The sequence below is a fragment of the Salvelinus namaycush genome, chromosome 22 (genome assembly GCF_016432855.1).
Source record: "Salvelinus namaycush isolate Seneca chromosome 22, SaNama_1.0, whole genome shotgun sequence".
In the NCBI taxonomy this organism is placed as follows: Eukaryota; Metazoa; Chordata; class Actinopteri; order Salmoniformes; family Salmonidae; genus Salvelinus; species Salvelinus namaycush.
The window spans coordinates 17,753,827-17,781,473 of NC_052328.1; the positions used below are offsets into that span (position 1 = coordinate 17,753,827).

General features: G+C 44.2%; 1 protein-coding gene across 5 annotated transcripts in view; it reads right to left on the reverse strand.

Annotated features, from left to right (window-relative positions):
• LOC120017633 (calcium/calmodulin-dependent protein kinase type II subunit gamma) overlaps positions 1 to 27,647 on the reverse strand; it is a 107,859-nt gene that overhangs the window by 39,755 nt on the left and 40,457 nt on the right. For all 5 annotated transcript variants that reach the window (XM_038960535.1, XM_038960537.1, XM_038960534.1 and 2 more), the window contains exons 3-5: positions 19,435 to 19,494; positions 3,900 to 3,954; positions 2,954 to 3,019 (exon numbers count right to left, since the gene is read on the reverse strand). In XM_038960535.1, the coding sequence (XP_038816463.1) occupies positions 2,954 to 3,019; positions 3,900 to 3,954; positions 19,435 to 19,494 (181 nt within the window). The remainder of the gene's footprint in view (positions 1 to 2,953; positions 3,020 to 3,899; positions 3,955 to 19,434; positions 19,495 to 27,647) is intronic.

Consider the following 27,647-nt stretch of genomic DNA (forward strand, 5'->3'; position numbering starts at 1 on the left):
AGATGCCGAGAAAGAGAGAGGAAGAGCAACTGTGCAGAGGACTCTGTGTGGAGTCAGAGGAACCTCGCTAGCCTCAGCCCTTTTTCCCTAACAGCTCTGTTTTCTTTGAACCCAAAAGCCTGCGAGACAGCAGATATATTAGCATGTCCCCTCAGCGCCAAGGCAAATTTCCTACTGTCGACCTCACATCTGTCATATCCTCCCCACAATCTGGCTGGACGAATTACACACACGCAGTTATATTCCATCTAGATGGGCCTACCCCTCCAATGGAGTTTTAAAGCAAACGTTGAGTAATACTGAAGTTGTTGCTTTTTGGCCCTACTCTAAACATTGCCGGCGACTGCCAAGGTGAATTATCTGCAGTTTTCCACAGTCTGTGGGTAAAAACAACCACCTATTTGGGATACATTATCAGAGATTTCATCTGTAGACTCACCACAACTGCCATAGTGAATAAGGTCATTATCAACTTCAGTATGTGTGAGGAGAAGTGGGTTTGATAGTACAGGGTCCGGTTCCTGGTTTTTGGTTCAACCTTCTATTTACTCTCTAACACATTGTATTACTTAAAAACTGAGCTGAGCAGCCACTAATGTGCTGTTTTACATCAATCGAGCCTTAAAAACAACAGCCCCTTTCCATCTAGTCAGACTGGGTTAAAAGTGGAGGAAGAAGACAATAGAAGAGGGACTGTATAATAAAAGAAAGAGAGAGAGAGAGAAGAGAGTGGATGCTATGAGAGACGGGGTCCTAGGAGGCCGTGGTACTCGTGATATATTCTCTGTGTTTTTCTTTCAGAGTAATCAGGAGAAAAGCATGTCTTGTGTCCAAATTTGGCCAAATCTGTGCCCTGCATTCCATTCCACTACGCAGGCACCAGAACTGCCTTTACCCAATAAAGTCTCCCCGTCTCTTGCCCTCTCTCCCTCCTTCAGTCTCAGGGAGACATGGGCCTACACACACACACAAACACACACATTTTCAGACCCCATTTCCCCTTCACTCTCTGTTGCCCCTCTTATCTTTCATACACATTTGTTCTCACTCTACCCACATTCTTTATCTCCCCCCTCCTTGTCCCCTCTCCTCTTTTTCTCACCCTCTCTTGGTTATCCAGTCTCTTTCCCTGTCCCTCTGTTTCTGCATCTCCCTCTCCTCTCCATGTACTAGTGAGGAGTCACACTCCCAGAGGCATTTTTCACCCTATCTATCATATTCCCTCTCTTCCTCTTCTGCTTGATTAAATGAGCAGCTCAGGCAACGTGGTTGAGCCTGACCCCAGAAACTCTTTGCAGCCAGAACAGAGCAATGCGCCTCCATAATGTCCACATGCTGACTGCAGCTTCCTTCCCCTCTCTGAGAGCCACACTCACCCCTGGCCCACACCAAGTTTCACTCTCTCCCACATGGCACACAAACACACTGCCAGGACAATGCTCACCCTAGGGAGGAAAGCATGAGTGTGGTACTGTATAGTTATACACAACGTCCATGTGGTGAAGAAGAGGATGTATTTTCCCGTATTAAGTTCATATGTACAAATGTTTCCAAAGGTACATGTTATGATACAGACACAGCTGGGTTTCAACGGAAGCCAAGTGAGGCCCAAACAAACGTAGGTTGGGGGCAACAGTTGCAGTGTTGTGTGTTCTCAACATGGATTTAAAATGATAGTGTGTACTGTACTATATACAGTACCAGTCATAAGTTTGGACACCCTTACTCATTCAAGAGTTTTACTTTATTTTTACTATTTTCAACATTGTAGAATAATAGTGAAGACATCAAAACTTTGTAATAACACATATGGAATCATGTAGTAACCAAGAAAGTGTATATATTTGAGATTCTTCAAAGTAGCCACCCTTTGCCTTGATGACAGCTTTGCACACTCTTGGCATTCTCTCAACCAGATTCATGAGGTAGTCACCTGGAATGCATTTCAATTAACAGATGTTCCTTGCTAAAAGTTAATTTCCTTCTTAATGCGTTTGAGCCAATCAGTTGTGTTGTGACAAGGCATGGGTGGTATACAGAAGATAGCCCTATTTGGTAAAAGACCAAGTCCATATTATGGCAAGAACAGCTCAAATAAGCAAAGAGAAAAATGACAGTGCATCATTATTTTGAAAATTTCTTCAAGTGCAGTCACATGGAGGAGGAGGTGTGATGGTGTGGGGGGGCTGTGCAGGTGACACTGTCAGTGATTTATTTAGAATTCAAGGCACACTTAACCAGCATGTCTACCACAGCATTCTGCAGTGAAACGCCATCCCATCTGGTTTGCGCTTAGTGGGACTATCATTTGTTTTTCAACAGAACAATGACCCAACACACCTCCAGGCTGTGTAAGGGCTATTTGACCAAGAAGGAGAGTGATGGAGTGCTGCATCAGATGACCTGGCCTCCACAATCACCCGACCTCAACCCAATTGAGATGGTTTGGGATGAGTTGGACTGCAGAGGGAATTGAAAAGCAGCCAACAAGTGCTCAGCATATGTGGGAACTCCTTCAAGACTGTTGGAAAGGCATTCCTCATGAAGTGTGCAAAGCTGTCATCAAGGGTGGCTACTTTGAAGAATCTCAAATATAAAATATGTTTGGTTACTACATGATTCCATATGTGTCCTTTCATAGTGTTGATGTACAATGTAGAAAATAGTAAAAATAAAGAAAAACCCTTGAATGAGTAGGTGTTCCCAAACTTTTGACTGGTACTGTTTGTGTGCATATAGGAGAGTGTGTTTGTATAGTGTGTGTGTGTGTGTGTGTGTGTGTGTGTGTGTGTGTGTGTGTGTGTGTGTGTGTGTGTGTGTGTGTGTGTGTTTGTATAGTGTGTGTGTGTGTGTGTGTGTGTGTGTGTGTGTGTGTGTGTGTGTGTGTGTGTGTGTGTGTGTGTGTGTGTGTGTGTGTGTGTGTGTGTGTGTGTGTGTGTGTGTGTGTTCCCACCTGGCATCAGCCTCACTGTAATACTCTCTGGCAACAATGTCTTCAAACAGCTCTCCACCGGTGACACTGGGAGGAGAGAAACAACAGCTTAGTTGACACATGGACACCAGTCTGGAACCATGATGGTATGATGGCAAACACCCAGTCTACCAGAGACAACAGGAAACACAGCCCAGAGAGAGCATGTTCCACTGGACACACACACACACACACACACACACACACACACACACACACACACACACACACACACACACACACACACACACACACACACACACACACACACACACACACACACACACACACACACACACATAAATGCATGATTTATGCAAAAGACAACATAGTCTAAGACAATTAAGTAGGTGTTTTGGTTGAGTAAGGATGTTGCCAACAATTGGGGCTAGGGTGTAACCCCAAAATGTGTCCTCTGAATGCCCTGTGGGGACACAGTGCGTGTCACCTTATCCTCTCCCCCTGTCAGAACAGACCCGATAGACTGTGTGTTCTACATAAAACTCTCAGAGTACACCAGTGTTTCCCAACTCTAGGCCTCGAGTTTGTCTAAGGCCACAACAAAAATGTGGGCCGTTGGGGGAGGTACTCAGGGACTGGAGTTGGTTAACACTGGTGTACACCACTGCTGATACCCATACACACCATCACAGCCTCTGGAGTACAACAACAAAGTAGATATTACTGTAACTAAAGAAATAAACCTTTCTGGTGGTTTTGGGTATTAGATGTACTCATGATAATAATATGGTAATTTAGCAGACTTAGAATTAATACACATAGTCATTACATGTGGCCTCTGTAGGAATCAAAGCCACGTTGTATTCTCTGGTGTTATAAGCAGTAAGCACCATTAAGTATGAGAGTTGTGAGAGTATACGTGCCAGAGACAGCAGTGGGACCGGCTGACAGGTATTAGTATACTCACAGGTCAAAGACGAGGTAATGGAAGCCTTCCTCTGAGATACTTTCGTGTAGTCGTACTGTGGGACAGACAGACAGACACACAGACAGACAGGGAGAGAAACAGAGAAGAGAGTTAAATAACAGTCATCTCTTATTTCCGTGTCTCTCGCCTCGTCAATTACCCACTCCGCTTTCGCCCGGAGCCCCAGGGACGCACTTAGGACAGTGAGAGCTTGTTTGTGCCACGTTGTGACCTACAGTTCCTGGAAAGCAAGATATTTGCGTGGGCAAACGCATACTCCCTCAATCCCCTGTTGCCTCTGGCTGTGGAAGTGAAGCTCCTTCTGGGTAGGAGGTTACGCCGTTTCATTCAGGTGACAGGAGCAGGTGTCAGTGGGAGAAGCATTGCACTGCCACTTAAGTCCTGTAGCATGTCTGTTCCCGGTCTTCAGTGGCCAGTATAATACACACGATGTGTTAGCATGTGGCATGTGTGGCATAAGAGAACAAGTTTGAATATACTGTACGTGTGAGTAACACCTCAGTGATATACAGACACAATGAGATCCAAACATTCCCCATTCAAATTCCCCCCCCCCCCCCCCATTCCAATGACACACACGCACCCATGTCTGGCATGCCTCTGTGGGAACAAAGGGGAATGATGTAGATATTCCCACTGAGCTTCTGTGCTCACCATGGAATACCAGGATTTCCACTGGGAACACACAGACTTCCAATGCTAATGCCATTCAAAGCATTTGGGGCATAGTGATTTGTCCCTCAACACATCGTCTAAAATCGCTCATGGCACACGATGGTGAGCAACCTTACAGGATGTTTGTTTGTGAGTCAACATGTGCCTGCATAAGTGTGTTCCTGTACTGTAGAGAGTGTGTGTTTAGTTATGTTTGATAGGATGTGAAGGCCAACAGTACGTATCAAGGGTAGGTGGTGTGTGTGAGTCGTGTGTGTATAGGCCTGCAATGTCTGTCACGTGTGTGTTTATGAGTGCAGAAAGAGAGCAAAAGGGAGCTAAGATGCCACAGTGAGGGGGCAGAGAGTCAGAGTGCGTGTGTATGTGTGTGTGTTGGAATGAATTAGCTTGCCCTGCCAGCGGCAGTGCACTCCATTCCTCCCTCCCCCTCTCTCTACCTTTCTCTCTCAATTGCTCCCTTTGTTTGGAGTTTATCTGCAGTCCAAGCGGAAAACATGACAAGCTGTCCCTTTGACAGAGAGGTGAGGTGAGGTGAAGGGAGAGAGATGGAGAGAAAGAGTGTGCTTTAGGGGAGAGAGAGAGAGAGAGAGAGAGAGAGAGAGAGAGAGAGAGAGAGAGAGACAGAGAGACAGAGAAAGTGATAGAAAGAGAAAGTGATAGAAAGAGAAAGAAGGGGATAGGTGAGAGACAGATGGGGAGGGCGGGTGGACCAGCAGAATGAGATGCCACTGGAGAACAGAGAGAGAGAGAGAGAGAGAGAAGAAAATAATATTGGAAGGTAACAGAAAGAGAGAGAGAGAGAGCAGAAAGAGGAGGATGAGAGAAGGAAAAAGCAATTGTGAAGAGAGTTGAATGCAGAAAGAGGGAAGATAGAAACGAGAAGCTTGTGAAAGCAAAACAAAAAATGCAGAAGGAAGGAAGAGAGAAAAAGGAAGTAGGTGCTTGCGTGTGTAGTTTGAATATGTGACTGGGTGAAGCTCATTAATATAGTCAGGCAGTAGGAGAAGAGGCATTCATGCTGTGCTATGAACTCTTCTCTCATCCTCTCCTCCATCGCTTTATCCGGTCCTCCCTCCCTACCTATCCCCCTTTCACTCTTTCTCTGGCTTTGAAAGTGTAATTACATGTTGTCTCACTGGCCTGCTTGCTGCTGCCTGCTCACACCCACCTGCTCTCACCCACCTGCTCTCACCCACCTGCTCACCCACACACACCACACACACCACACACACCACACACACACAGTGCCCCCGTCTTCAGCCACACAGCTCACCACCAACACAAATCTCATGAATTTACATTCCTGTTACACATACCTCACATACACACGCCCACATTGCACACGCTTGCACAAACCTGTATCAGTGGCGGTTGGTGACATTTAAGATGACGGAGGACAATTATTTTTTTCATTAGCATGGCATTATTTCTATTACAGCATATTGGATGACTGTCATATTCTATTCACCCAGTTTAATGTAACATCGATAGGTTAAGGCTACATGATACTCAAATTTTCAGTGACACACGGACAGATAGTGACACATTCAATACCGCCTTGTACACTCTTGCCTGCATCTAGCTGATCTAGGGTGTAATCATTAGTCCAACAGTTGCAAACAAGAGTTTCTATTGGACAAATTCAGGTATGTTTTTCTCCGTTTCATTCTGTTTGCTTCAACAGAATCGGCGGAATGAATACACTCCTGATCACATGTAAAAACAGTTCACTTTCATAGCAGCCAAGTTGTATTCCTTCTCACATCTACACGCTCTCCTCCTTTCACCTTCTCCCTTCGCTTGTGGACTTCAATGCACAACACGTCAGCTGTATGTGACCAGGCGAAAAAAAAACGTTCCAAGCCAAACCATATCATAACCGCTACACACAGCCTACATCGTTGTCACCATATTAGCTAAAGTAACGTCATAGTCAATATAGCTAATAGAACTAACACGCTACAATCATGCAGTACAGCAGTTACAGTTTAGCCATTACAGCTTAGCAGGTGGCAATAAATTAGTAAAACCAAAAGCGTACCTTGACTTGGAAGAGTTCCAGTGTTGTGTTGGATAATCATAGCCAGCTAGCCAACATAGCATCCCTCTGTTTGAGCTGGGTGTTTTGAGTAGGCTAAACAAGGTAGCTGCTTTTGATAGCTAAGTAAGTGAAAGTGAGTAAGTGAGAGTAAAAAAAAATGATGAAATATCTCTCTTTCTCTCTCTCACTTCTCCTTAATTTTTGAAGAAATTAATTTGTTCAAAACTGTTCAACTATTGTCTTTCTCTTTGAGTCAACTACTCACCACATTTTATGCACTGCAGTGCTAGCTAGCTGTAGCTTACATGCTGACCACACCACTCGCATTGCAAAATAAATGTACACATACATGTTAGTCAAACATTTCATCTAAACAGCTTGCACGCGTCAACGAGATTCTGCGTAGCCAGGCGAGAAAATAGAACTTGGTTCTATTTTTGACGCTTGATGCACAGCAAGTCCCACCTCTCCCATCTCCTCACTGGTTTTTAGGAGCATACAGTTGAAGTCGGAAGTTTACATACACTTAGGTTGGAGTCATTAAAACTTGTTTTTCAACCACTCCACAAGTGTCTTGGTAAACTATAGTTCTGGCAAGTTGGTTAGGACTACTTCTATCTACTTTGTGCATGACGAAAGTACTTTTTCCAACAATTGTTTACAGACAGATTTTTTCACGTATAATTCACTGTATCAAAATTCCAGTGGGTCAGAAGTTTACATACACTAAGTTGACTGTGCCTTTAAACAGCTTGGAAAAATCCAGAAAATGATGTCATGACTTTAGAAGCTTCTGATAGGCTAATTGACATAATCTGAGTCAATTGGAGGTGTACCTGTGGATGTATTTCAAGGCCTACCTTCAAACTCAGTGCCTCTTTGCTTGACATCATGGGAAAATCAAAAGAAATCAGCCAAGACCTCAAAAAATAAATTGTAGACCTCCACAAGTCTGGTTCATCCTTGGGAGCAATTTCCAAACGCCTGAAGGTACCACGTTCATCTGTACAAACAATAGTACGCAAGTATAAACACCATGGAACCACGCAGCCGTCATACCGCTCAGGAAGGAGATGCGTTCTGTCTCCTAGAGATTAACATATTTTGGTACAAAAAGTGCAAATTAATCCCAGAACAACAGCAAAGGACCTTGTGAAGTAGTAAAATGGTGCCGGAAGAAATGGCAGCAGTTTTACCCATTGTGCTATTATGTGTTTTCTTTGCGTTATTTGAAACTTATTTTGTACATAATGTTTCTGCAACCGTATCTTATGGCACAAAAGAGCTTCTGGATATCAGGACAGTGATCCCTCACCTCGGATTAGACTGAGCTTCTGGATATCAGGACAGTGATCACTCACCTCGGATTAGACTGAGCTTCTGGATATCAGGACAGTGATCACTCACCTCAGATTAGACTGAGCTTCTGGATATCAGGACAGTGATCACTCACCTCGGATTAGACTGAGCTTCTGGATATCAGGACAGTGATCACTCACCTCGGATTAGACTGAGCTTCTGGATATCAGGACAGTGATCCCTCACCTCGGATTAGACTGAGCTTCTGGATATCAGGACAGTGATCCCTCACCTCGGATTAGACTGAGCTTCTGGATATCAGGACAGTGATCACTCACCTCGGATTAGACTGAGCTTCTGGATATCAGGACAGTGATCCCTCACCTCGGATTAGACTGAGCCTCTGGATATCAGGACAGTGATCCCTCACCTCGGATTAGACTGAGCCTCTGGATATCAGGACAGTGATCCCTCACCTCGGATTAGACTGAGCCTCTGGATATCAGGACAGTGATCCCTCACCTCAGATTAGACTGAGCTTCTGGATATCAGGACAGTGATCCCTCACCTCGGATTAGACTGAGCTTCTGGATATCAGGACAGTGATCCCTCACCTCGGATTAGACTGAGCTTCTGGATATCAGGACAGTGATCACTCACCTCAGATTAGACTGAGCTTCTGGATATCAGGACAGTGATCCCTCACCTCGGATTAGACTGAGCTTCTGGATATCAGGACAGTGATCACTCACCTCGGATTAGACTGAGCTTCTGGATATCAGGACAGTGATCCCTCACCTCGGATTAGACTGAGCTTCTGGATATCAGGACAGTGATCCCTCACCTCGGATTAGACTGAGCTTCTGGATATCAGGACAGTGATCACTCACCTCGGATTAGACTGAGCTTCTGGATATCAGGACAGTGATCCCTCACCTCGGATTAGACTGAGCTTCTGGATATCAGGACAGTGATCCCTCACCTCGGATTAGACTGAGCTTCTGGATATCAGGACAGTGATCACTCACCTCGGATTAGACTGAGCTTCTGGATATCAGGACAGTGATCACTCACCTCGGATTAGACTGAGCTTCTGGATATCAGGACAGTGATCCCTCACCTCGGATTAGACTGAGCTTCTGGATATCAGGACAGTGATCCCTCACCTCGGATTAGACTGAGCTTCTGGATATCAGGACAGTGATCCCTCACCTCGGATTAGACTGAGCTTCTGGGTATCAGGACAGCGATCACTCACCTCGGATTAGACTGAGAGCTTCTGGGTATCAGGACAGCGATCACTCACCTCAGATTAGACTGAGCTTCTGGGTATCAGGACAGTGATCACTCACCTCGGATTAGACTGAGCTTCTGGGTATCAGGACAGTGATCACTCACCTCGGATTAGACTGAGCTTCTGGGTATCAGGACAGTGATCACTCACCTCGGATTAGACTGAGCTTCTGGATATCAGGACAGTGATCCCTCACCTCGGATTAGACTGAGCTTCTGGATATCAGGACAGTGATCCCTCACCTCGGATTAGACTGAGCTTCTGGATATCAGGACAGTGATCACTCACCTCGGATTAGACTGAGCCTCTGGATATCAGGACAGTGATCACTCACCTCGGATTAGACTGAGCTTCTGGATATCAGGACAGTGATCCCTCATCTCGGATTAGACTGAGCTTCTGGGTATCAGGACAGCGATCACTCACCTCGGATTAGACTGAGCTTCTGGATATCAGGACAGTGATCACTCACCTCGGATTAGACTGAGCTTCTGGATATCAGGACAGTGATCCCTCATCTCGGATTAGACTGAGCTTCTGGGTATCAGGACAGTGATCACTCACCTCGGATTAGACTGAGCTTCTGGATATCAGGACAGTGATCACTCACCTCGGATTAGACTGAGCTTCTGGGTATCAGGACAGTGATCACTCACCTCGGATTAGACTGAGCTTCTGGATATCAGGACAGTGATCCCTCATCTCGGATTAGACTGAGCTTCTGGGTATCAGGACAGTGATCCCTCACCTCGGATTAGACTGAGCTTCTGGATATCAGGACAGCGATCACTCACCTCGGATTAGACTGAGCTTCTGGGTATCAGGACAGTGATCACTCACCTCGGATTAGACTGAGCTTCTGGATATCAGGACAGTGATCACTCACCTCGGATTAGACTGAGAGCTTCTGGATATCAGGACAGTGATCACTCACCTCGGATTAGACAAATCATTTCTCTACAACAAGGAGGACGTACAAGACATTCTCCAAACACCCCACAGGGCCGACATCTTCGTTATTTGCAAGAGGAAGCGACGCAGGTACAGAGCACAAAGAGCCGGATGCCTGGTCAATACTACTCGCCAATCATTGGACAATAAATTAGACGAGGTACGATCACGAATATCCTACCAACGAGACATCAAAAACTGTAATATCCTATGTTCCACGGAATCGTGGCTGAATGACGACATGGATATTCAGCTAGCGGGATATACGCTGCACCGGCAAGATAGAACAGCACACGTAAGACGAGGGGGGGGGATCTGTGCATATTTGTGAACAACAGCTGGTGCACGAAATCTAAGGAGGTCTCTAGATTTTGCTCGCCTGAAGTAGAGTATATTGTGATAAATTGCAGGCCACACTACTTGCCTCGACTTTTCAGCTATACTTTTCGTGGCTGTTTATTTACCACCACAGACAGATGCTGGCACTAAGACCGCACTCAGTCAGCTGTATAAGGAAATAAGCAAACAGGAAACCACTCACCCAGAGGCGGCGCTCCTAGTGGTCGGAGACTTTAATGCAGGGAAACTTAAATCAGTTCTACCAAATTTCTATCAACATGTTAAATGTGCAACCAGAGGGAAAAAAATTCTATATCACCTGTACTCCACACACAGAGACGCGTACAAAGCTCTCCCTCGCCCTCCATTTGGTAAATCCGACCACAACTATATCCTCCTGATTCCTGCTTACAAGCAAAAATTAAAGCAGGAAGCACCAGTGACTTGGTCTATAAAAAAAGTTGTCAGATGAAGCAGATGCTAAACTACAGGACTGTTTTGCTATCACAGACTGGAACATGTTCCGGGATTCTTCCGATGGCATTGAGGAGTACACCACATCAGTCACTGGCTTTATCAATAAGTGCATCGAGGACGTCGTCCCCACAGTGACTGTACGTACATACCCCAACCAGAAGCCATGGATTACAGGCAACACTTGCACTGAGCTAAAGAGTAGAGCTGCCGCTTTCAAGGTGCGGTACTCTAACCCGGAAGCTTACAAGAAATCCTGCTATGCCCTGCGACGAACCATCAAACAGGCAAAGCGTCAATACAGGGCTAAGATTGAATCGTCTTATGTGGCAGGGCTAGCAAACGATTACAGACTACAAAGGGAAGCACAGCCGCGAGCTGCCCAGTGACACAAGCCTACCAGACGAGCTAAATCACTTCTATGCTCGCTTCGAGGCAAGCAACACTGAGGCATGCATGAGAGCATCAGCTGTTCCGGACGACTGTGTGATCACCCTCTCCGTAGCCGACGTGAGTAAGACCTTTAAAAAGGTCAACATACACTGGCTGCAGGGCCAGACGGATTACCAGGACGTGTGCTCCGGGCATGTGATGACCAACTGGCAGGTGTCTTCACTGACATTTTCAACATGTCCCTGATTGAGTCTGTAATACCAACATGTATCAAGCAGACCACCATAGTCCCTGTGCCCAAGAACACAAAGGCAATCTGCCTAAATGACTACAGACCCGTAGCACTCACGTCCGTAGCCATGAAGTGCTTTGAATGGTTGGTAATGGCTCACATCAACACCATTATCCCAGAAACCAAGGACCCACTCCAATTTGCATACCGCCCAAACAGATCCACAGATGATGCAATCTGTATTGCACTCCACACTGCCCTTTCCCATCTGGACAAAAGGAACACTTATGTGAGAATGCTATTCATTGACTACAGCTCAGCTTTCAACACCATAGTACCCTCAAAGCTCATCACTAAGCTAAGGATCCTGGGACTAAACACCTCCCTCTGCAACTGGATCCTGGACTTCCTGACGGGCCGCCCCCAGGTGGTGAAGGTAGGTAGCAACACATCTGCCACGCTGATCCTCAACACTGGAGCTCCACAGGGGTGCGTGCTCAGTCCCCTCCTGTACTCCCTGTTCACCCACGACTGCATGGCCAGGCACGACTCCAACACCATCATTAAGTTTGCAGACGACACAACAGTGGTAGGCCTGATCAACGACGAGACAGCCTATAAGGAGGAGGTCAGAGACCTGGCAGGGTGGTGCCAGAATAATAACCTATCCCTCAACATAACCAAGACTAAGGAGATGATTGTGGACTACAGGAAAAGGAGGACTGAGCACGCCCCCATTCTCATCGAATGGGCTGTAGTGGAGCAGGTTGAGAGCTTCAAGTTCCTTGGTGTCCACATCCACAACAAACTGGATTTTGCACATCCACACCAGACGTGTGGATGGACCTCTACACCAGGCGGTGTCAGAGGAAGGCCCTAAAAATTGTCAAAGACCCCAGCCACCCCAGTCATAGACTGTTCTCTCTACTACCGCATGGCAAGCGGTACCAGAGTGCCAAGTCTAGGACAAAACGGCTTCTCAACAGGTTTTACCCCCAAGCCATAAGACTCCTGAACAGGTAATCAAATGGCTACCCGGACTATTTGCATTGTGTGCCCCCCCAACCCCCCTCCCCAACCCCTCTTTTTTACGCTGCTGCTACTCTCTGTTTATCATATATGCATAGTCACTTTAACTATGCATTCATTTACATACTATCTCAATTGGGCCAACCAACCAGTGCTCCCGCACATTGGCTAACCGGGCTATCTGCATTGTGTCCCGCCACTCGCCAACCCCTCTTTTACGCTACTGCTACTCTCTGTTCATCATATATGCATAGTCAGTTTAACCATATCTACATGTACATACTACCTCAATCAGCCTGACTAACCGGTGTCTGTATGTAGCCTCGCTACTGTATAAAGTCTGTCTTTTTACTGTTGTTTTATTTCTTTACTTACCTATTGTTCACCTAATACCTTTTTTGCACTACTGGTTTGAGCCTGTAAGTAAGCATTTCACTGTAAGGTCTACACCTGGTGTATTCGGCGCACGTGACAAATAAACTTTGATTTGATTTGAAGATGCTGGAGGAAACAGGTGTTAACTCGAAATGACACAACGACAAGGTTCCAGTTTAACAAAGTTTACTATACTATATGAACACACTACAAGGTAGCCATTACACTCAAGGCCAGGTCCAACAACAAGACTTCCTGCGCATGCGCACTCTTGACTGAGTGATAGCCCCGTAATAACAGAAATATAGGGATACTTAAAACATGAACTTAACAATCTCCCCCTTTTCTTTAAAGACAAATAAAACATCAACAACATAGTTAAATGTCCAAGTATTATTCAAGATCCCCATTACAAATGGGTTGTGTGACAGTTCTTATTTGTATTACTCAAGCTGCCACTTTCCATTACTGAGAGCCTGTAGGAGCACAAGACCGGATGCTCCTTTTTTAGTCAGACAGTCAGCAAGCTGTTCCTTTGTGGTCTACCACAGAATCCGCTGGATTCTCTGTGCTTGAATAAGTTCCTTGATGCTGCTAATCTCAAAGTCTTTTCTCTGTGACAGACTTGGTTGACTTCACAGCATCAACTAATGAGTAGTTGTCAGTGACACAAACTACAGGTAGGAAGTGCCGTTTTGTCCCACCAGTGATAACCTAGCGAAGCATCACGGAAGACAACTAGTTTCAAAGAGTCATCTTTTCCAACATGCTGAAACTTTAAAGTCACTTGTTGTGATTTCAGTTTACGAACAACTTTGTTTGCCTCATGAATGGTTTGTACAGTGGCGTGTTTTGTGTTAGATGCCAAGTTGCAACCATCAAACCAGGTCTACTCTGTCTCGCAGCCCATAAAATTTGTCCCATCTTTGACCTTAATTGACCAGCTTCAATTCCACAGAGGGGAATTCCTTTGTACGGCTCTTGAAGAATCCATGTGGATAGGTTGAAGATTCTTGATATAGCTCTCCTGTTGCATCAGTATTTTTCCATCAACTGTAATAAACTCTATGCCAACATAACAAAAATGATCATGCTCCTCACGGCCAACCTAGAAAACAGCTTTGAGGTGTGGAATCACAGTTGAAGCAAAGGTCTGTGAGCCACCCCAGATAAAGTCATCAACATGACAGGCAAGTACTCCAGTCACATTGCAGTCTTGATCAAGCCAATAGAAGACTGCAGGATCCACTTGTGACATTTTTCCACCTGTATTCAGCATTGTTGCCTTGACTTTGTTGTACCAGTAGAGTGATCCATCTGCCAGTCCATACACACACTTTTTTATTTTCCACAGTGTTCCTTCACTTTTAGCTTCGGGCGGAGGTCGGATGTGAATGTCCCTTGACAGCTCTGTTCCCTGCAAAAATCCAGATTTGATGTCTATGGAATTAAGTTTCCATTTTTTCTGGCAGATCACTGACATCAGCAATCTGAGTGACTCTGAGGCGCATGTCGGTGAGTCTTTTGGGAGTTCTTTAGCAGCCAGCTCCTCAAAACCTCTAGCCACTAGACGTGCTTTGGGCACTATTCCAGTTAAGGATTCTTTAAGGGTACACACCCACCTTGTTGAGACGCACTTTTGGCCAATGTCTTTGACTTCCTCAAACACTCCATTTTTCCTCCAATTACTGAGCTCATCTAGCTTAGCTGAGTCAAATGACACGTCCTTTGTTTCAAGTACATCATCATTTTGAATGTCATTCTGTTTTTCTCGATTTTCCATTGGTTCAATTCTGATATTATCTACAAGTGGCAGGTCAGCTGACCCTGTTGTACCAGAAAGTGTAGCTGGTTCAGAGTACTGCAAGTTGTACCAGTTCTTGTGTTTTGCTTTTCCTGCTCGTCCAATGACGGTTGCTGTGGGTGGAATACCACTTTCTCTGTCCATGTATTTAACAGTTTGTCCAGTTTTCAGATTGGAACAACCATGTTCTCTTAACACATGTGGCTGTTGAATGTTTTCCTCATTTGAACGCTCAACAGTATTACCTGTGGCATGGTTGAAGGTCTCTGCTCCATTTCCTGTGTTAGTTTCGGTGTCCATATCATCGGATGCGACATCTGGTAGGTTTGTGTCTGTTACTGTGTCCTTTTTGTCATTTTCATTAGGAGACTGATTCTCAGCAACAGCCCCTCTATCTTGTTGATCATTTACTTTCCGCAATCTTGAGTGATGCACCCTGACAATCATGCCTCCGTGCCTCACAAATATCACCACACCATCTTGACCAATGACTACTCCCGGTCCTTTCCACTCTTGACAGTCAACTCGTTTGTAGTACACTTTGTTTCCAGTTTCGTACTTCTCATCATCATTATTCCCTGAACTGCTGAGTAACTTCTGAAGTCTGTTAACTGTATCATGTCCAAACTGTTTGTAAAGCTTTAACAATACTTTGTGTTTTTCTTTAGTGCTCATGTTCTCTGTGACTGTCAGAATCTTCATGTGCTCTGTGTCAGTCAGAATCTCATTTTTGCATGGACTCTGTGTGATGTCTTTGTCTAAAATGTTTACACAATAGTGGCCTGAGGTAGTAAGTTCAAGAGTCACTGGTTGTTTAAACATCACTGCCTTGTCATTTTTTATGTCTAGTACAGCCTCTGCCTTCTTGAGGGAAGCTTTGCTTAATAGTAAGGGGATATCTGTAGGGACCACCTCTGTTTCAATGTGACACTTAGTCTGACCAATTTTTGCTGGTATCTTAACTCTCTTGGTAGAATGGACAATTCTCCCGTCTCCAAATTTGAAAGCTCTGTTGCTTGGTGTGTCAATCATATTTTGTACTTCTTTCATATTTAGTTCACTGACATAGCTATCAAGCCATTTTGCACCACACACTGTCCGTGTACATGCAGTATCAATCACAGCAGATCCTAAGGATTCAACTATAAAAATCTCAGTATCAGAAGCAGATTCATTTGAAAACAGTGTAATGTTACACTGCTCTATCTCTGTGTTTACATTTTCCTCTGTTAGTTTAACTTGTTCATTTTTATGAGGACAGTCTTTAACCCAATGGTAAGTGCTTTGACAAATTGCACATTTCGATCTCCTTCCATATTTGTCCAGTGGATTTGTGCCGGGAAATGGCGCCCTCTTCTGGTTGTCTTGAGAATGTGACTTGTTGGCGCCTTTTCTGTGCTGCTCGGTGTAATATGCTGCGTCACTCACTTGCATTCCATCTGTTATTGGCGCGACAGACGTCTTCTCACCAAATATTCTTTTTAGTGCCGACTTCATAGATGCAAAAGTCAGCACAGTACAAGCAGTCAAAGCCAACTGTTTCTCCCTACCATCTAGACAAGCAGTGTCTAGCAACTTGAACCCTAACACTGCATCTGGGAGAACCATGTCGTACTTGCGCATTCTATTGTACCTCTGTTCGAAATCAATGATGTAGTCTGCCATTGCAACCGAAATATCTCTCGTAACACTGTCAAAGTTTGAATATGCCTCGTAGGCACGGTCTTTCTCTTCTTTGAGAAATACAGAATCCAGTGCTGTGATCAAAGTTCCCATACCGTCATCCTTGTTCAAATCCTCAACGGATATTTCCAGTGCTGTATCTCTCGCTCTTCCCTCGAGCGATAATACCACCGCAAGTGCTTGCTTTTTCGCGTCCAGATTAGTAACGCGTATCCAGATTCCCAGTTCATTTTTCCAACTTTCGTACGACCTCTTCTCGTCGAAGCGAGGTGGCACTTTGTAGTTAGAAACCATCCTCTGCTACCAATGTTAACTCGAAATGACACAACGACAAGGTTCCAGTTTAACAAAGTTTACTATACTATATGAACACACTACAAGGTAGACATTCCACTCAAGGCCAGGTCCAACAACAAGACTTCCTGCGCATGCGCACTCTTGACTGAGTGATAGCCCTGTAATAACAGAAATATAGGGATACTTAAAACATGAACTTAACAACAGGTACAAAAGTATCTATATCCACAGTAAAACGAGTCCTATATCGACATAACCTGAAAGGCCGCTTCACCGAGAAAGAAGCCAGTGCTCCAAAACCGCCATAAAAAAGCCAGACTACTGTTTGCAACTGCACATGGGGACAAAGATCGTACTTTTTGGAGAAATGTCCTCTGGTCTGATGAAACAAAAATAGAACTGTTTGGCCATAATGACCATTGTTATGTTTGGTGGAAAAAGGGGGAGGCTTGCAAGCTGAAGAACACCATCCCAACCGTGAAGCAGGGGGTGGCAGCATCATGTTGTGGGGGGGCTTTGCTGCAGGAGGGACTGGTGCACCTCACAAAATAGATGACTTCATGAGGAAGCAAAATTATGTGGCTATATTGAAGCAACATCTCAAGACATCAGTCAGGAAGTTAAAGCTTGGTCGCAAATGGGTCTTCCAAATGGACAATGACCCCAAGCATACTTTGAAAGTTGTGGAAAAATGGATTAAGGACAAGAAAGTCAAGGTATTGGAGTGGCATTCACAAAGCCCTGACCTCAATCCTATAGAAAATTTGTGGACAGCACTGAAAAAGCATGTGCGAGCAAGGAGTCTTACAAACCTGACTCAGTTACACCAGCTCTGTCAGGAGGAATGGGCCAAAATTCACCCAACTTATTGTGGGAAGCTTGAACGTTTGACCCAAGTTAAACAATTTAAAGGCAATGCTACCAAATACTAATTGAGTGTATGTAAACTTCTGACCCACTGGGAATGTGATGAAAGAAATATAAGCTGAAATAAATCATTCTCTCTACTATCATGTCACATTCTTAAAATAAAGTGGTGATCCTAACTGACCTAAGACAGGGAATTTTTACTAGGATTAAATGTCAGGAATTGTGAAAAAACTGAGCTTAAATGTATTTGGCTAAGGTGTATGTACACTTCCGACTTCAACTGTATACCCATGTGGGTGATTGAAAGATTAACTGAGGTCCACACTCCAGTCCAGTTGGTGTTGGTAATGCACCTTAAAGTTGGTTTCCAACATTAAGGCAAACAACTTCTTCCACAGAAGAATAAGAAGACTACTACTACTACTGAAGAAGGAGAGATTACTAAAAATGAGTTTCCCCTATTATCTGTGGATTAAATGTCAGAGTAGAGAATACACGATTTTGGGTGACTCAAAATGGGTCAAAATTCTACAAAGATCCATGAAAAAAAGGACCTTGTGCATTTCAGGTATAATAACAAACGAATGTATATATTCCAGGACAAATTAGCTAGCAACAGCAAGCTAGCTAGCTAAATGTCCATGAATGTTTCATGTGTTTCGACCTGTCCCCAAATGAATACAATTGGTTCAGAGTTCATTTCGATATTTCAACCTGCGTGTCTGGATCACGTCTGGTGTGGATGTGCAAAATCAACATGCGGACGCACGTGTGTCCCAGGTCTAGACAGCATATTATGGTTTCAGTGCTAGATTCATTCTCTGATCCTTTGATTGGGGGGACAACATGTCATTTCATACTGCAAGAGCTCTGGTAGGTTGGAGGACGTCCTCCGGAAGTTGTCAGAATTACTGTGTAAGTCTATGGAAGGGGATGAGAACCATGAACCTCCTAAGTTTTGTATTGAAGTCAATGTACCCAGAGGAAGATGGAAGCTAACTGTCCTCCAGCTACACCATGGTGCTACCGTACAGAGTGCGGTTGAGGATACTGTAGACCTTCATTGCAAAACAGTGTGTTTTAATCAATAATTTGGTGACAAGTGTATATATTTAGTATAGTTTTATCTAAAAATGATTTTAAATGTTTCACTATTATTATTTTATGAAATTCACTGAGGATGGTCCTCCCCTTCTTCGGAGGAGGAGCCTCCACTAACCTGCATGTATGTCGCACATTCACTGTAGTGGAAAGAGAGGCTGGCTTGCAGTGTGAGGCGAGGTGACAACTGTCATTTCCCTGAGTTTGCATGCGGTGGTGGGTTGGCTCCTAAATTCTGTGGCTCTCACTCACCAGTCGGACCATGCAAATGGTCCACACTAGTGGGCATCATTTAATTTGGCTGGCTCCCTCCATTTGCCTACACCCTAACTCTCTTCCATGAATTGCTGAGGTGACTCCATGTAACACACTGACACTGGAGACACCCTCAATGCTCTTCAAACCAACATGGCTGAAATATGGGCAGAATTTGACCACTCAAATCTCTGTTTTTTCTTCTGGACACCCAACAACGTTTTGGCAGCAGTCAATGTACAGCGAGAGACTTCACCTGTTGCTAGACTGACAACAATGTCACCTCGGTTTCGTCCTGTCATTGTTGGTTGCCACCAAACTGCTCTTGCTCAGCAGGTAGGTTGTCATACAGACCCACTTTTAATTTAGCCTACTATGGTAAGTACAGTAGGAGACACTCACCTATGTTGGGATGTTTGAGCAGGCGACAGATGCGGGCCTCTCGTTCCAGTTTTTGATGATCTGAGGGGAGAGGAAAAAGAGGATAAACACAATCGCACAACTTTTCTGTCGTTCAGTCGATACCCTGCAGGATCTGTCCATTTTTTAAACTCTTTCCACAAACCACCATTTGGCAATGAAATCCTTATGTATCATGTATGTTATGTTCACGGGGCTCTTTACATATAGTAGTAGTACTATAAAAAATCTAAATCAAAATATACACTCATTCAGGCAGTGGAGTCTCATCCGTTCTGCTGTCCCACCACCAATTGGACGGGTCTACTATACCCCCATCTCACCCATCTCTCTTCCATATACACTGGGTATACCAAACACTAGGAACATCTTCCTAATATTGAGTTGCAACCCCCCGCTTTTGAACAGTCTCAATTTGTCTGGGCAACACCTACAAGGTGTTGAAAGCGTTCCACAGGGATGCTGGCCCATGTTGACTCCAATACTTCCCACATTTGGGTCAAGTTGGATGGATGTTCTTTGGGTGATGAACCATTCTTGATACACACAGGAAACGGTTGAGCGTGAAAAACACAGCAGCGTTGCAGTTCTTGACACACTCAAACCGGTGCGCCTGGCACCTACTACCCTACCCTGCTCGAAGGCACTTAAATATTTTTGTCTTGCCCATTCAACATCTGAATGGAACACATACACAATCCATGTCTTAATTGTCTGAAGGCTTAAAAATCCTTCTTTAACCTGTCTCCTCCCCTTCATCTACAGTGATTGAAGTGGATTTAACAAGTGACATCAATAAGGGATCACAGCTTTCAACTGGATTCACCTGGCCAATGACATGGAAAAAGTTCCTAATGTTTTGTACACTCAGTGTATATTTAACCAGGTTGGTGTGGGGTCCTGATATTTATGAGCAGGCAGAGCAACCATGCACAACTAACGCCTCCCTCCACTCAGCTCCTACAGTGCAAGGAACCAGGTCTAAGGCAGAGGAGACAGGGGACAGAGATGGAGAAGTGATCATACACTCAATGTACTTCAGACATACAGTAAATATAAACCCCCACACACACACAATATAACAATATACACCCCCCCACCAATTATGATTTTTTAAATAAAATAACAATTACGGTATTTGAAAATACCCCAGTTTACGGTATGTATACATGGTATATCGCCCAAGCCTAATCAGTGGTAACCATGGCAACAAGACCCAACAGTTAACAACATTTCTCCACTCCAAATCAGGCTCCATCCTAAAGGAGGTTTATAATAAACTGATGTTCTATTCTGGCGTATATTAAACTACACTGAACTCTGTGGACCTGCTTCATCAAATAGCCTTTGATTAAAGGATATGAGAAATGGAAACTCATAATAATATACAGCATATCCAGGCAAGTATGAGCTGTGTACTAGAACACACTGCGATGCACAAAAATGCTTGCAGCAGCACAAGCCTATTGCACTTAGTTAAATTAGTCTCCTGGGCTCAGACTAATACAATCACTGTCCAGTTAAGGACTCTAATTGTATGGGGCGGCGCTGTGTGTGTGTGTGTGTTCACATCGACTAATCGGTGCCCCGCACATTGACTCTGTACCGGTACCCCCTGTATACAGCCTCGCTATTGTTATTTTACTGCTGCTCTTTAATCATTTGTTACTTTAATTTCTTTTCTTTTTTTTCTTTTTTTTTACTGCATTGTTGGTTAGGGCTCATAAGTAAGCATTTCATTGTAAGGTCTACACCTGTTGTATTCGGCACATGTGACAATTATTATTTTGTTAAATTTGATTTGACATCCATACGTGCGTGGGTGGGCAGTATTAAAACCTAGTGCTCCAATTGCAGCCTTACATGGATAGATTGGATGGACAGACAGATGGCTGGCTAGAATGACAGATAAAGAGATGGTACTGTGGGATGAGGAAAGAGATCGTGGGCCAAGTTCAGAGAGACCTTGGCACCAGCTGTTAGGCTCCCGGGGACAGATGTGTGTGTTATGTATGTGTGTGTGTGTGTGTGTGTGTTATGTGTGTATGTGTTACTACGCCAGGGCAGAACGGAGTAGACCTCTGGCCTCTCTAATCCCTCCCTCACGCTCCTGTCCCCCGTCCAGGATTTGGGATTTGGGAAACGGAGCCTCCCAGTCATCCCAACTGGCTGGCTAGGTGCTGGAATCATCTGTCCGGCTTGTTACATAGCTGGCCCACAGAAAGAATGTGACTTCATCGATGGAATATGACATGGCTACATACACAGAGCATAGCTAGCCGTGGCAGCCATTAGATGGGCAGACACTGGGATTTTACAGTAGAGATTGCTGGGGCAGAGTAGAGAGTATGCTGGAAACCTCCCTTCGGTACACCCACGGTCACTCACAAAAACACACCTTTCCTTTTCGGAGAATTTCAGAAGTAAAAAGTCAGCTCTCGACACTTGAGCACATGGCCTCAGAAAGGCTTGTCATTTCTCACACACACAAACATACACACAGCCAAGAACATATGCACACACACACACACACACACACACACACCTCCAGGTAATCTATTCTACAACACAAGGCCACAGTGCTCAGGTTTAAAAGGGGGGATTTTCTTTTAAATTGAAGGTTGGGATCTGAGGCCATTCAAGCTCTGACATTATCTGAGGATGCTGTGCACACGCACGCCCTCTCTCTGTCTGACAAACACGTTCCTGTGACACACACACACACTCTGGACACACACAAGTTGGCTGCTGTGAAAAGATAATGGTAGACTGCGGCATGAAGGGTCTGTCACTGAGAGAAGAGAGCGAGAGAAAGTGAAAATGAGAAACTGAGTGTGAAGGAGTACTGTAGACAGAGTGAAAATGAGAAACTGAGAGTGAAGGAGCACTGTAGACAGAGTGAAAATGAGAAACTGAGTGTGAAGGAGTACTGTAGACAGAGTGAAAATGAGAAACTGAGAGTGAAGGAGTACTGTAGACAGAGTGAAAATAAGAAACTGAGTGTGAAGGAGTACTGTAGACAGAGTGAAAATGAGAAACTGAGAGTGAAGGAGTACTGTAGACAGAGTGAAAATGAGAAACTGAGTGTGAAGGAGTACTGTAGACAGAGTGAAAATGAGAAACTGAGTGTGAAGGAGTACTGTAGACAGAGTGAAAATGAGAAACTGAGAGTGAAGGAGTACTGTAGACAGAGTGAAAATGAGAAACTGAGTGTGAAGGAGTACTGTAGACAGAGTGAAAATGAGAAACTGAGTGTGAAGGAGTACTGTAGACAGAGTGAAAATGAGAAACTGAGAGTGAAGGAGTACTGTAGACAGAGTGAAAATGAGAAACTGAGTGTGAAGGAGTACTGTAGACAGAGTGAAAATGAGAAACTGAGAGTGAAGGAGTACTGTAGACAGAGTGAAAATGAGAAACTGAGTGTGAAGGAGTACTGTAGACAGAGTGAAAATGAGAAACTGAGTGTGAAGGAGTACTGTAGACAGAGTGAAAATGAGAAACTGAGTGTGAAGGAGTACTGTAGACAGAGTGAAAATGAGAAACTGAGTGTGAAGGAGTACTGTAGACAGAGTGAAAATGAGAAACTGAGAGTGAAGGAGTACTGTAGACAGAGTGAAAATGCTGGGTGAAAGCAGGTGGGAAATAGGCGATAGGGTGGATAAAGACACGCAGATGGATAGTTACTGGGTGTTCATGCTTTTGTTCCATCCCAGCACTAACAGAGGGAGAACACTGTGTTAACAAATGAGTTCCATCATGGTGGTCCTAGATGACTCACTCCACCAGCTGGATTAGAGACAGTGAGTGAGTGAGTGAGTGAGTGAGTGAGTGAGTGAGTGAGTGAGTGAGTGAGTGAGTGAGTGAGTGAGTGAGTGAGTGAGTGAGTGAGTGAGTGAGTGAGTGAGTGAGTGAGTGAGTGAGTGAGTGAGTGAGAGAGAGAGGGGGGGAGAGATAGACTGACCTTTAAAAGGATTACGGGACTGCCAACAGTTCGACCCGTGACACCCACACACACCCAGCCTGAGCTGCTCAGATAACCCATCAACCATGGACCACTGAACTACAGCCAATCACTATCCCTCTAGGTGTGTGCACGTGTGGTTATGTGCATGTACATTTGATACGGTATGCGCATTTGTATGTGTGTGTGTGTGTGTGTGTGTGTGTGTGTGTGTGTGTGTGTGTGTGTGTGTGTGTGTGTGTGTGTGTGTGTGTGTGTGTGTGTGTGTGTGTGTGTGTGTGTGTATGCATCCAACCAGCTGCCACTCCTCTCCCCATCTGACCTCTCCAATCCCTTCTGACAGTCACCGAGGCCTAATTCACAGAAATGACATAACGCAGCGCCTGCATTAAATATTCATCTCAGATCCCTCTCGGTCTCTCGCTCTCTCTCTCTCTCTGCTCTCTCTATCTTTCTGCGCTTTCTCCTCTCTCTTTCTTGCCTTCCATCTCTCTAACATTCAGGAGAGGAGCAGCATCAAAACAGCAGCCTATCCAGTTGTGCCAACCACCTACTATCACAATGTAATGACCATGCCATAATAGTAGAATAAATCTGTCTGCATTGCTTGCTGTTTGGGGTTTTAGGCTGGGTATCTGTATAGCACTTTGTGGCAACTGCTGATGTAAAAAGCACTTTATAAAAATAAATTTGATTGAATTTGATTGTAGACACGGAGTCATACACTGTAAAATAACCTGTTATCAATGCATTCACCATTACAGTTTGCTTCAGATGTTGCTTAGCATACAATGTGATCATAGATCAAAGAAAAGACAAGGCTGATATTGAACTCTCTCGTTCATTCACTCATGTCGAGTCATCCAATGTTCTTCACTGTGTGTAAAAATTATTTTCAAAAGCAACAGATGAGATCAAAGACAAAGAAACTAAAGCTATAGGAGTGAAGCACAGGGCACACAGACTACGCGTTTAAGTTCACAAGTGGGATTATGTCTCCTGTGTGTGTGTGTGTGTGTGTGTGTGTGTGTGTGTGTGTGTGTGTGTGTGTGTGTGTGTGTGTGTGTGTGTGTGTGTGTGTGTGCGTGTGCGTGTGTGTGTGTGTGGCTGGAAGAAAGAAAGAAAGAAAGAAAGAAAGAAAGAAAGAAAGAAAGAAAGAAAGAAAGAAAGAAAGAAAGAAAGAAAGAAAGAAAGAAAGAAAGAAAGAAAGAAAGAAAGAAGTGAGAGCAAGAGATAGAAAGAGATGGGGAAAGCAAGAGAGCTATGCTTTTAGTCGTTCGTACAGGGAGGGATGTTTTGATTGAGTTTACAATAATGGCTTTAAAGGCTCGAAGTGGAACTGCTGCGCTGGTTAAACGCCCACAAGTGCAGAATTATTTTTTAAATTCAGCTGAAAGACAATGCCCATACTTTACCCATGATGTAGCACAACAATTTAAGTCAATAAGTCATAGTTTTAGTCAAAGTATTATACAGTGGATTCAAAAAGTATTCAGAACCCCTTGACTTTTTCCACAGGTTTTTTAGAATTGTTTGTAAATTTATCCCCCCCAAAAATGGAAATATCACATTTACAGAAGTATTCAGACCCTTTACTCAGAACTTTGTTGAAGCACCTTTGGCAGCGATTACAGCCTCGAGACTTCTTGGGTATGACGCTACAAGCTTGGCACACCTGTATTTGGGAAGTTTCTCCCATTCTTCTCTGCAGATACTCTCAAGCTCTGTCATGTTGGATGGGGAGTGTCGCTGCACAGCTATTTTCAGGTCTCTCCAGAGATGTTCGATCGGGTTCAAGTCCGGGCTCTGGCTGGGCCACTCAAGGACATTCAGAGACTTGTCCCGAAACCACTCCTGCGTTGTCTTGGCTGTGTTCTTAGGGTCGTTGTCCTGTTGGAAGGTGAACCTTGGCCCCAGTCTGAGGTCCTGAGCGCTCTGGAGCAGATTTTCATCAAGGATCTCGCTGTTCTTTGCTCCGTTCATCTTTCCCTCCATCCTGACTAGTCTCCCAGTACCTGCCGCTGAAAAACATCCCCACAGCATGATGCTGCTACCACCATGCTTCACCATAGGGATGGTGCCAGGTTTCCTCCAGACGTGACGCTTGGCATTCAGGCCAAAGAGTTCAATCTTGGTTTCATCAGACCAGAGAATCTGGTCCTTTAGGTGCCTTTTGGCAAACTTCAAGCGGGCTGTCATGTGCCTTTTACTGAGGAGTAGCTTCTGTCTGGCCACTTTACCATAAAGGCCTGATTGGTGAAGTGCTTGGTTGTCCTTCTGGAAGGTTCTCCCATCTCCACAGAGGAACTCTGGAGCTCTGTCAGAGTGACCATTGGGTTCTTGGTCACCTCCCTGAACAAGGTCCTTCTCCCCCGATTGCTCAGTTTGGCCTGGCGGCCAGCTCTAGGAAGAGTCTTGGTGGTTCCAAACTTCTTCCATTTAAGAATGATGGAGGCCACTGTGTCCTTTGGGGAACTTCAATGGTGCAGAAATGTTTTTGCACCCTTCCCCAGATCTCTGCCTCGACACAATCCTGTCTCGGAGCTCTACGGACAATTCCTTCCACCTCATGGCTTGGTTTTTGCTCTGACATGCACTGTCAACTGTGGAACCTTATATAGACAGGTATGTCTTTCCAAATCATGTCCAATCAATTGAATTTACAGGTGGACTCCAATCAAGTTGTAGAAACATCTCAAGGATGATCAATGGAAACAGAATACACCTGAGCTTAATTTCCAGTCTCATAGCAAAGGGTCTGAATACTTATGCATTTGGAAATTACCAAAACCATTATTAAATAAGGAATTTTTATTTTTAATACATTTGTAAAAATTACAAAAAAAAATGTTTTCGCTTTGTCATTTTGGGAAATTGTGTGTAGATTTTTTAAATATATTTTTTTATCCATTTCAGAATAAGGCTGTAACGTAACAAAATGTGGAAAAAGGGAAGGGGTATGAATACTTTCCAAATGCACTGTATATATTTGGGGTTGAAGTGGGAAATCCGAAGTGGTAACATCAGATATATTTCGTGCCAATCGTGTGTTTCCCCTATGATATGACATGCTAATACTTTTCAGTCTACGTTTCTTTTCAGAGCTGGTTTTTATATCAATGCTACCAGCCACTAACATGGCATTATTTATTAATCAGAAGCACCTGCAAAGCTTCCTCTTCGCTCCCCTTGTCACCCCAAGAAAAATGGTTTTGACCACGCTCCACTGCTTTGAATGGTGCAGCTAGAAATCACAAGTGTCTATCCTATAATGAAAAAGCACCAGTGAAAGAAAATTCCATGAACTTGTATATCTATTTTGTGTTGTTCTTACATTTCTATTGGTGTTTCATTTACGATGATCTCAGTGGTTTCCCCTATCCATCTGTGGCGAAGTTTTCCCTAAATGCTTAAGACAAATCCATTTCCAGCACCAGCGATAGCCTAGCCAGCTGGCTAATCTTTTGAATACGGTGTAGCTAGGTTAGCATGCTAGCTAGATACACTGACAGCTGTCCATGCCCTACTTGTTGTTATTTCTTTACTCCATGTGGAAATCACCACAACGTTCACAGCCCCAATTTGTGAATATATATTAGCGGCCTGCACCATGTATTAGCAGCCTGCGTCATGGAACCTAAATGAGAATTTACGCTACAGGACAAGAATTACATTGAAATAGGGGTGGCATTGTCCTGTGGTGGGAGCTTTTAATTCCTTTCCTAGAATGTAAAACAATCCCACAGCCAGCACACACACTGCACATATTCAACAGTGGATTATGTGAGTGACATTCAGTGTGTAAAGCTATGACATACCACTGGAATAATTTACAATGGAGCACAGATGTCTTTATTACATTAACAGCAGACACTCTATATCCACACAGCCCCTCCAGTACAGCCCCACCCTGCTCTCACTGCTGGGCCAGGAAATGTCCGGTAGGACAGTTAATCTTGAACATGGATGTGTGTGAGTGTGTGTTTCAAGTTTCAAAGTTTATCTGCCACGTGCACAGAACACAACAGGTGTAAAACAGTACAGTAAAATTCTTACCTTGAGAACACTTTCCCATCAATGCAGTGATAATAATATAGATAATAATAGAAAATAGAATAAAATACATTTAAAAAATCATAACAACTACAATGTGAGTTAAAGAAACCCAAGAATGCAAGAATATACAGTGCATTCGGAAAGTATTCAGACTCCTTGAATTTTCCCACATTTTGTT